This window comes from Polyodon spathula, chromosome 11 (assembly GCF_017654505.1).
Source record: "Polyodon spathula isolate WHYD16114869_AA chromosome 11, ASM1765450v1, whole genome shotgun sequence".
Lineage (NCBI taxonomy): Eukaryota > Metazoa > Chordata > Actinopteri > Acipenseriformes > Polyodontidae > Polyodon > Polyodon spathula.
The window spans coordinates 18,403,606-18,414,344 of NC_054544.1; the positions used below are offsets into that span (position 1 = coordinate 18,403,606).

Here is a 10,739-nt window from a genome sequence, read left to right on the forward strand (position 1 = left end):
GAGTGAGGGAGTCTGTGGAGCACAGGGAGTCATTCCATTCTAGTGTGTCTTTCCACTGCTCCCAGGGAGTGCTAGCTGTCTTGTCCAAAACTATATTAAAAATACAACTGTATTCCCAACCAGTTCCATAAGGCCAGGCCAGGTCAGATCTGAGGTCAACTGCCAAGGGAGGGGGGGTTGGATATTGCATGGCACTGCATATAAAACCTGCATCTTTGATCCATGATGCGTTGAATTGGCTAGGGTGTCTTTCTTCTCACTCTGAGCATGGCCACGTTTTTAAACGTCCTTCCTTTTTCCCTTCTTACTTGCGTTTGATACTCAGCAGGCCTAGAGCTATTTCGGTGATCTCAACAGCTGTCAGAAGTTGTATTGTAGCATTTGACGAGTCGTGCAGTTTGTCAAGTCATCACTGGGGCTTTTTCTTTAGGTTTTTAAACATTGTCACGCCTTAGTGTGGTTTAACTTTTAGCTTCCATTTGGTAAAAATAAGTTTCAGACTTTTTGATTAGTGTATTCTTTATGAAGTGTGCAATGCCATGCTAGTGGATAGGGTTGTGTCATACAGTGGCACCAAACGCTGTTCGGGCAATTATTCAGTGTCCAAATTTTGTGTGCGTTCAATTGAGTTAAACAAGAGACGGTATTGAAGATCAATTTAAGTACGTTTGAAACGTTTTAGACTTGACTTAAATCTCAGTTTTTTTTTTTTTTTTTTTTTTTTACAATGGTGTGAAAAGCACTACTTTAAAATAAACTTTACATTTGGGGAAATATCTGATCATGTTTTGGTGCCACTGTTGAATAACTTCAAGCTAATAAATATTGCAGTTGCCCCAGGTTAATCAGAGGTTTCTAAAGACAGTGCCTCCACAAAGTGAACACTGCCCCAGGTTAATGGTTAGAGTACTGGGAGAAGGAGACTGTTTCAACAGCTGCTGTTGATAAAAGACAGCCATTGGGAGGCATGTGTTTATGTACTTTGTACTGTACACGCATTAAAAGTTTATTATTTTCAAAATCTGCCAACTATAACTCATTTTGACCAAAATCTTACAAAAGTTGAGCTTAACATAATTACACCTCTGTGTTGTGAATTGTTAGAGTTGTGTCACTGCACAGCCACAATCCTGGCAATGAAAGGTGGAAGTCCCAAACTGCATGAAAATATATGTGCAGGCATTGCACTCCTTGTAGGGGCAGATTCATAAAAAAAATTTAAAAAAACTGTGCCTGTGTTGGTGTTCTAGGGCAGTATTTGATGAAATGTGCATGGCATATGTGCCTTTTAAAGAAAATGCTTATTAAGTTTTTAAATGCATTTAAACCCTTTTACTATCACTTCAAAGGGACTGAACAAAAATTGTGACAATAAGTGAAGTTTATAACACAGGAAAAGAGTTGATCAGATATGCCTATTTTGCTGTGACACTCAAGGCATTGCATTGATTATATAACAATAGTGTTCATTAATATAGAGTCTACTGACATATACAACACATGGTAATAATTAAAAACATAAGAAAGATGTAAGCATAAACAGCAGTGTTTTGTATGCTACTATACTGGCCTGAACATTTCAAGGCAAGACATTAGAATTTGTCAAAGATTGTCAGGATTTACCACTTTTTAATGAAAGCTTTATAGATTCAAACTGTATGAATGTGTGATGTTTTCTGCTGCAATAGGCCTCCTGACTCTAAAATTGACCTGTACCTGCATTCTGTGTGAGATACTGTATGGAGAGCAAAGGTTGTTTTTTTTTTTTTTTATATACAGTGGGGTGTTAAAATGACTGGCTCGTACTGTCCACTGGAAATGTTCAAATGGTGGAATATGTATGATTTGAATTCACTTCCAAGCACACCACTACAATAACAAAGTTAATTTAAAACCATATATTATATATTTAAATATTATATATATATATATATATATATATATATATATATATATATATATATATATATATATAAAAAATTTTCGTATGAGCTAAACATGTAGCCTACAGCACTCAGTATTCCCAGGTGGTCTCCCATCCAAGTACTAACCAAGCCCAACATTGCTTTGCTTAAGCATTGCATGGTAAGTTCGATTTGAATAGCTTTTTGCCGTCAGAGACGTTGCCCAGGGGCCACTACAAGGAAGTAGCTCTTCTTGACCCCCATTTAAAACATCATGTGCTTTTAAACAGCTGGTTTGAATACAGCCATCGAACAGAGAAATAACACAATGCTGTATTTTTTTGATTGAAGCTCAGCAACTGCACTAATGCTTGTTTTAGCAAGAAAAAAAAGGATTTCCGAAATCCTATTGTGCGCTCCACCATGAGTAAAATGACTCAATAGCTTTGCTCATTTCAGCTCTTAACATTCTACAGTATTATTTCTTGGGTATTCTGCCAGCTGAACAGGAGATCCTATAAATAGGGTTTTTTTGTTTTTTTGGAGGGCATGCTCAGTGAGTAGGAAGAGCCCTGTTCCCACTGCATGGATTATTGCTCAATTGCATGTGCATGGGAATGAAAAGGTTGGAGAGATACGCCACGGTATTTTCAACTAGTGCTTCACGAGGTAGGATGTGGTGCTCAGTTATTCAGGTGAACCGAGCAGGCTGCCTTATTACAGATATTGAAAAGTTCTCTTACCTTCTAGCTTTTGCTCTGTGGATGAACTCAACTGTGAAATTTGGGTTTGGTTGTTGGTTGTTTGACTTTGCACAAGTATTTTCCAAAATAAAGCAGCACAAATATATTTTACACAAACTGCAATAATTGGATGTCTGTCTGATATATTCATCCATAGTTTAGCTTTCTGTGCATTCTTCTATTCCCAAATGAATTGTAATGGATTTTTTTTTATTATATTTATGGAGTATTTGCCCTAATGTCCCTCTGTGTACGAAATAGGCAAGCAGTGGAATGCTTAACTGACACATTCAAGCTCTGCTGCAACTGAAGAAACATCCAAAACTTCAAAGTGACTTTAGTTCTTTCAAGTACAAAACTAATATTTTACTGTTGAGTTTAAAAAGGCAATGCAAGAAAAGTGCCCCTCTGTAAAATTGATAATATATAATAGATCAAGGTAGGCTGGACCTTTGAGCACTGTAATAGACTTTGTAGTGAGCCCTGAAATGAGGCGGATTGCTGCAGTGCTAAGGAGATTGTAGCTTGTACCTGTGCTCCACTGTCTGTCCCCTTCATGGATCCTCTGAGCTGAATGTCCTCTCTGTTTCATACAGTCTAGTCTGCCTGTTGTTTTGAGATGTTGTGATCAGTTTGGTTTTGGTTAGTGGGTAGCAGGGACTGTAGCTGGGGAAAGGCCTGCTTGTGGAAATCCAGATGAACAGTGACTATGACAAGTCCTAAGACTCTTAATCCATCTTGTCCTTCTCTCTCCTGCTCAAAACTGAGAGGGATCAGTTCCTGTCGGCAGGTCCTGCTCTTGCTATCATGCCATTATGCAGTCTTGTAGGGATGGGTCAAAGAAACATCCACACGTCTATTAAAGAATTTTCTAACAGCCAATAACCATCCTTTTCTGTGTTCTTTTCAGCACCTCTGGGTTGGAGTTTTTTGTTTGTTTGTTTGTTTTGTTTTGAAACAACAGGATACAAAAACAAGAACTGACTTACCAGGTTTTCATGGCCTTTCCGATACATGCAGTACGCCTTCCTGAAATGCACAATTAGTAGGTCAGGCAAGCCTTAGACATGGAGTGTACCATCCAGCATTGTTTTTTATATACAGTGCAGTGTGGAAATTAAGTCACAGGACATGTAATTGGCAAATATTAAAGTTACAGTATTTATTGCACCTCCAAGTTGGACTGATGTATTTATCTATATCTATGTGTGGTGCTATTTTTCTGGGAGGTAACAGTACAATATGGGGTTAAACGGTTAGCCCATTGCATCCGAGCCAAGGGTCACCAATATAACCACTTGTTTCAGGATCTCTGTACTGGATGTGCACCGACTTCGCTTATGTCCTGTGACTTAGTCTGTGTCCTGTACACTTTATGCATATTGACATACCCCAAGCAGGGCCAGTGCTGGGGTCTTCTTGTCTTCCTTTGGGAGGTAGAGATGAGGAATGGAGCATGCTGTTTTCACTCTCCCACTGTTGTCTCGTGCATGTCTTCCGCCTCTTCTCCCCATCTTTCCTTCACTGGATCACCATTGTGTTGAGACCTCATGTTTGTGATGGACCTTACCCAAAAAACTGTTAGTTTGCTTGGCTATGCATGTAGTAATCAATTTTACTTTATGGATTCGTTTTTTAAAATATGAATGTGACTGTGTGTGTGTGTGTATATATATATATATATATATATATATATATATTATTATCTTTTTTTTTTTTTTTTCTTAAAACATTATCTTCTAGAACAGTGTTGCACAACTCAGGTCATGGAGGACTGGTGTCCCTCCTGGTTTTTGTTCTAACCATACCCTAAATTAGTTAATTGGACCAGTTAAGCTTCTAATATGGTCCATTAAAGTACTTTAGGGTATTGTTAGAACAAAAACCAGGAGGAACACTGGCCCTCCATGACCTGAGTTGTGCAACACTGTTTTAAAAGGTTGTGACTATACAACCTTGACCCACTAAAGATATTTTGCTATAGTTGATTACTTTGTGGTAGGGGGAAAGCCATGTTTTAAAATGACCAAAGCAGGTAAGAATGGGTCACAAAATGTGACCCTTGTCTGAATTTGTACCATACTAAAAGTTCCTTGTCTCCTCCTTTATGTTTGATCCTTACATATCTATCAACAACCTGAAATAACCCTGTAACACAACTAGGCATAGAACTGGTATATAAAATTATCTATATTAACATATACATGGGTCAAAGTCCCATCAGTACCTACTTCTGTTACAATCGCACACTTTCAGATAAAACAAGCATGCTTTTCTCTGCTTTTACAGCTTGGTGTCAATTAATAATAATTAATACAATATGGAATAGGAAGGAAATTTTTTTATCTTTTATATATATATATATATATATATATATATATATATATATATATATATATATATATATATAAACATGAAAAAAAATCCTGGCCACCCAATTCAATGTACTGTTTATCCACTTTAGTCCTCATTCATGCAGCTCCGAAGGCACTACTCCTGCCCTGTCTCAAAGCGTATGCATTTTAATAGTATGCTAGACTGGCAGCCCTGCCTCTCCAAATCTCAAAGGGAATCCCAGGTAAAGCAGTGTCCTTTGCAGGTGCCTGGATTGGCTTGATTTCAGAGATTCCAGTGACAGAACAGTGGGATCTGTTATTGTAGCAGCCGTGTCCTGTTAGTGACTATTTAGCACATACTTTTTTTTTTTTTTTAAATATGTCTGAAATGCTGTTAAGTGTCCATATTTTTAATAGAAAAATAAATCCTTGAATCTAACAAACCTCTGAGGGATGCCACTCTGTTCAGATGAATGGGAACGCCTGCCCCAGCTGAGTAGGCTGGGTACAGGCTAATGTGTCACCACTTTGAGCCACAATTTGCAGAATTCCTTAACTACTTCCCCACTTCTGGTCAAGGGTAGGCCACTAAAATACAACAGATTTTTTTTTAAAGAAATATATATTGCAGTTGTTTGAAAAGGTCAGTCATCATACACTTAGTCGCACCTTCCAAAATCTACTGTAAATGAGTAGAACGTAGTAGGGGATGTTTGGATAAACCTTCAAGTTTTGTGAATATAACCCTCCACCTGCCATGTTGGCTCCAGCAGCTGGATAATATACTTGACAAAACTGACTATGTTGGTGCCAGTTTCATAACCTACTGTAATCTTGTAGCGGTCTATATCTTGCACAAAAACATTTCCATTCTCAAAATAGCTGTGAAAATCAGTAACAGTAATATGGTAACATGAAAGGCAAGATAACAGTGAAGCCTGCTAGATTTCTAATCATGGTTTCTAAGCCTGGTTATCACAGAAAAACAATTGCAAACAATCTGGTATTTGACAATTCCCTATGGGCTTTTTTTTTTTTTTTGTCTTTTGTGATCTAAAGTATTCTCTAAGGATGTCCTAGACATTTCTGCTCTAAAATTCAGAAAGTATTGCTGCGGTGGCTAATAAAAAGAGATGTGTATATTAAGTGTTTTGAATTCCCCATATCTTGCATTTAAACAATGCTTAACGCCCCTCCAGAGACACCTAAGTTAGTAAGAAAGGTACCTCAGCTTACAATATCCATAACTTGATTCCTATAAATATCTGACCCATATTGAAGAAGATAAATTTAATAATTATACAGATTGTAAATGTAAGGTCCACACCCAATCAATGACCAGACGGTAATGGCCTCTAATTTGGGGTCTGTTGCTTTAGTCATTATTTTACAGTGTAGCCACAGGGAGTGGATTTTGCATCCAACTTTCACTTTGTGACCTGCCGTCCTAATTTAAAATCCCTCCAGAAAAAGACCTAATCCAGTGCCTTGAAATGTTGCAGTCCACTAATTGATGAATGGGTAATACCAAGCCTGCATGCAGACCACACAGGCACAGTTTGGAATGGATGTGTCTGTAGTCTAGTTTAACATCTTATACACAAACTACCCATTCATACCTGCTTTCATAAAGGGGGGGGGGGGGGGGGGGGGCTTGCAAATACAAAACAGTTACCAGGATAATGCTACATTTTAAATGGGTCATATAGAAATGTACAGAAAAACAAACCTATAGTCTTATGTTGCTCGGATGTAAGCATGTTGGTAAGCAAGAGGACTGCATTGATGCGCTAATGCTTTATTGAAAATGCTGTTAAGATTGAAAATGAAAGACATGTTGTTGAAATTGTTTGGTTCTAGTTATTTTAAAGAAGTGTCCAAGTCATTAGCACTGGGATAGACCGGCACCTTCACTTTGTAGCCTGTTTAACAGGGCTGTCTTTATTTTTTTTTTCCCCCTTGCAGATGCAGAAGGCATGAGCGGAGGAGAGGACTCCATCAACTTAAACGACCCGGATGAGGGCTTCTCGTCCGGGGCTTCCAACAGCAGCCAGCCCAGCGGGAGCAAGCCGGTCACCCCTTCCCAGAGAGGCAGTGTGAAGAAGGGGGCAGCGGGGCGGGCGGCCAGAGAGAGGGAGAGGGAGCAACTGATGACCCCCCCTTCTACTTCTGCCGAGCCTCAGCCAGCCTCGCGCAGGCAGCCGCCACAATCGCCGCCACAGCCCCCCTCCCCTCCCCGTGTCTCTTTGGAAGCCATCGAGCTGAGCCCCGTGAAGAAGAAGCACCTCAGCTTGCCGGCCAGCCACAGCCTGGTCAGGACTGCCAGCACCACCTCCAGCAAGTCCTTTGACTTCATGAATGGCAGTCGGGGAGAGGGGGCAGGCCCCGAGGCTGTCTCTAACCTGACAACTAGCAAAGCTCACCGCTTCTCCACTGTGAGCCTGCAGGAGGAGCGGCTGGGCAGCAGGGCTGGGGAGGGGAAGGATCTGCTGTCCCCAGGGGCACACCTGACCAAGCAGTCCCGCTCCCCCAGCTTCAATATGCAAATCATATCGCAGGTTTAGTGGGCGCCAGGTGGAGGAGCTTATTGCCCTCCTTCCATTTCCCCTTCCTGTACAACTTTCAACGTCCCCAAGCAGCAAACCACATACAGTGGCTGCTTTTGACCTAACTGCTCAGCAGCAACATCTACTCAACAAGAGAGACCAGCTCTTAGATTTTGCTTAACTCTGAACAAACAGTCATCTGGTGCGGGACTGCCTTTTCAGAGAAGGGGAGGGAAGGGCTGAGATCATGGAACTGGTAATGCTGATGATGAAACAGGTGGCAGTCTTTCGTTGTAAGTTAACACCATCATGCAGAAGAATAGCAAAGTAACCAGGTGACCCCCCCACCCACCTTCCTCACCTCAACTGTAATGGGTTTCCAGAAACCTTGTTCTGCCAAGAATACACTTGGGAATGGGATTTCCTTTCTCCTCCTCGCTTTCCTTTTTTGACCAAATGGTGCATTCCGTGTATGTTTTGTGGACTAAAACAAACAATCTACTATTGTTACCCATCGTGGAGAATGTAATTGTCGTGGGTCTGCTGTAATTTAATCCTGAGATTCATATAGTATATATTTTGTATTAAAACAGCAATAAGATGACTATTGTACATTGAAGATTGCGTGATTCACTGTATTTGCCCTCATGCGGACTTGCTAATGCCTTCCTGTTTTTTTTTTTTCTTGGGGTGACGTGCAATCCATTTGTTTGTTTTTTAATTGTTGTTTTTGATGTTGTCTTTTCCGGCCCCTCTGTCTTGTAAATCTGCATCCCCAAAGACGGTGGTGAGAATGTGGAAATCAAAAATGAGGATCAAGACGAAGATCAAATTAGACTAAGAGAAACACTGTTTTTTAGTTTCTCACTAAAAGCTTTTTTTTCTTTTCATAATTTATATATATTACCTGTCAGATTTGTTATTATTCTTAATATTCCTATTATAATCCAAACAAAAAAAAAAGAATCAAATAAAAGGGTTCAGGATTCAATCAGCTGGCCATTGGAACCAGTTCTAGAAAGCTGCAAGTGTCAAGTGCAAGACATGCAGAGTGGAACAGCTGTGCAAAGTTAATGGGATCTACAACCAACCTGCCTTCTCCAATAACTGTGTGTGGTACAAACAACCAGGGACCAGCCTGGTACAGTGAGGAGGGAGGGCAAACATTGACTGTGGAATGTACAGTATTCGTTGCTTTCAGGAGTCTCCAAAGCAGTGAGGTGCCTCAGCTTGTCGCTGCTTGTCTCCTTTGGCAATGTGACCTGTAACAGTTACTGTGTCAGCACATGTTAAATGCCTGGTTTAATCCAGCTGCTAGAGTCAGGTCTCCCAGCACACTTCCTTTTCGTTGTCCGGACATTGCACCCTGTGACAACAGAGAGGTCCATTCGTACCAGGGTGGGCTCTTCCCCGGGCCCCTGCGCTGCATTTCAGCTGATCTCCAGTGGGGGGATAAAACAGAATTGTTCTGGGATTCTGATAAACAAGGCGTCAGCACAGCGATGGATGGAAGTAGAACCTCCCTTTTAATCCTCTAGGGGGGGATTTATTGACCCTCTTTAAAATCCCATAATAGAATAATAAATGTGACGATACTGTAGTGCGGGGTTACAGGTTATTTAGACCCTCCACTGTTTAGACTGTGCGCTGCTAGCTGTCTTAGCTGCTGTGTATAAAAACAGGTGAAATTCCTCACTGCTTAAGAGCAGGCTGTACACTTCACATGATACATAGGTATTGTGTATATATAATCCCCCTTTGTAACAGAAGGATATTAAGGACTGGTGTAATGATGTAAACATCCAAATTGTGTATTCTTTGGGTAATTAGCAGCAATTAGTCTCATCGTTCACCCTTCCTTGCTCTGTTCTGTTCTGTTCCCATAGTGCAATCCCCACCCCCGAGGTTTTAAAGAATAAATTAAGGATGCACTCTGCTGGAAGCAAACCTACCAAATCTACCAGCTGAAAATCCTGCAGAAAAGCAAATGTAGATTGTGATTTTCACAGAGATGGCCATGCTCAAGTTTTTTTTCAGCAGCCGTCGAACAATTGTTTTGTAACTTTTTCATTCTCTTGACGCCGAAGGGGTTTTAGCATTGTTTATTAAATACTCTGCAATGGTAAAACTTATATGAATGTATAGCCCAGAGTCCTGTATATTTTATATATGAAACGAGGCCAGTAAAAATTAATGCTGATTGTCTAAAAACTGGTCTATATTTTGGCATCCACAGTCCAGTAAGCTGATGTTAATCTCTAGCAGTCTGGCACGCAGTGACTTTCAATGCATTGTTAGTGTACTGTTTTTTTTTATATTCTGTTCATGTTGCAATGGTTAAAATAATTTGGTAGTTTATTTTTCTTTCTCTGTAGAAACCCATCTAAATAACTTTCTGAAAAGGTTGAAAATCATTTGCAAAGCAGTGCTTCAGTATGAAAGTATGTGTTCTACCTGTCACGCCTGGGAGTAGGTCTGCTTAAGGCTGGAAAGGTCGTCCAGACTTTGTTCTCTGCAGTTTTTCCATTACAAGACAAATCAACATCAAGTGATTGGATATGAAGCGTTGGAAAGTAGCAGTAATTTTCCAGTCTTGTTTTTAATGGGCTACTATATGTTTATCCTGGTGGTGGGTTGGTTTGCGAAAGCTGTTCTGTAACTTGGCACTAATGTATTTGCTGACATGTAAAACGAATTGTGTTGCCAGTAGTGTTGTTCACTTTACAGTGTGCAGGAAACAGTAAAGAGTTGTTTCGGTTGTTTTCATTTATATTACTAGATGCCTGTTCGTTTGATTTGCAATAGTAGCAGCTGATCTGTACTGAATTAGCAGTAATCTTGGGTTACCTCATGCTACCCGTTTAAGGTAGTCCAAGATTAGTGCTAATTGAGGTCTGTGAAACCTAGCCTTAAATGCTACATTTTAAGCTAGTCGGAAGTTTGCAAAAACAGTCGTAAGAATTTTGGTAAACAAAAATGTTATCTGGAATTCAAACTGTGTTCATAATTTAACATTTTGAAAGAGTTTAAGCAATATGTACTGTACGTGACTGGTTGTGACTCCTCCTTAAACTTTATTCAGCTTAATGTGTCTATTAACATATATTTCTAAGAGGAGCCTCAATGCATTGCAACATCAGGGACAAGTGCAGTGAAAGGCAGGCTAAAATATTACATTTAGAACACTCCCCTTTTATGTAAGGAACTTAA

At 40.0% G+C, this 10,739-nt stretch overlaps 1 protein-coding gene across 1 annotated transcript in view; it reads left to right on the top strand.

The window, feature by feature from the left end:
• The window catches only part of LOC121323225 (protein FAM126B-like), a 64,952-nt gene extending 54,653 nt beyond the window's left edge, over positions 1-10,299 (top strand). The window contains exon 13 of the mRNA XM_041264145.1: positions 6,949-10,299. Coding sequence (XP_041120079.1) covers positions 6,949-7,547 — 599 coding nt within the window. The 3' untranslated portion in view covers positions 7,548-10,299. The remainder of the gene's footprint in view (positions 1-6,948) is intronic.
• Positions 10,300-10,739: the final 440 nt, after the last annotated feature.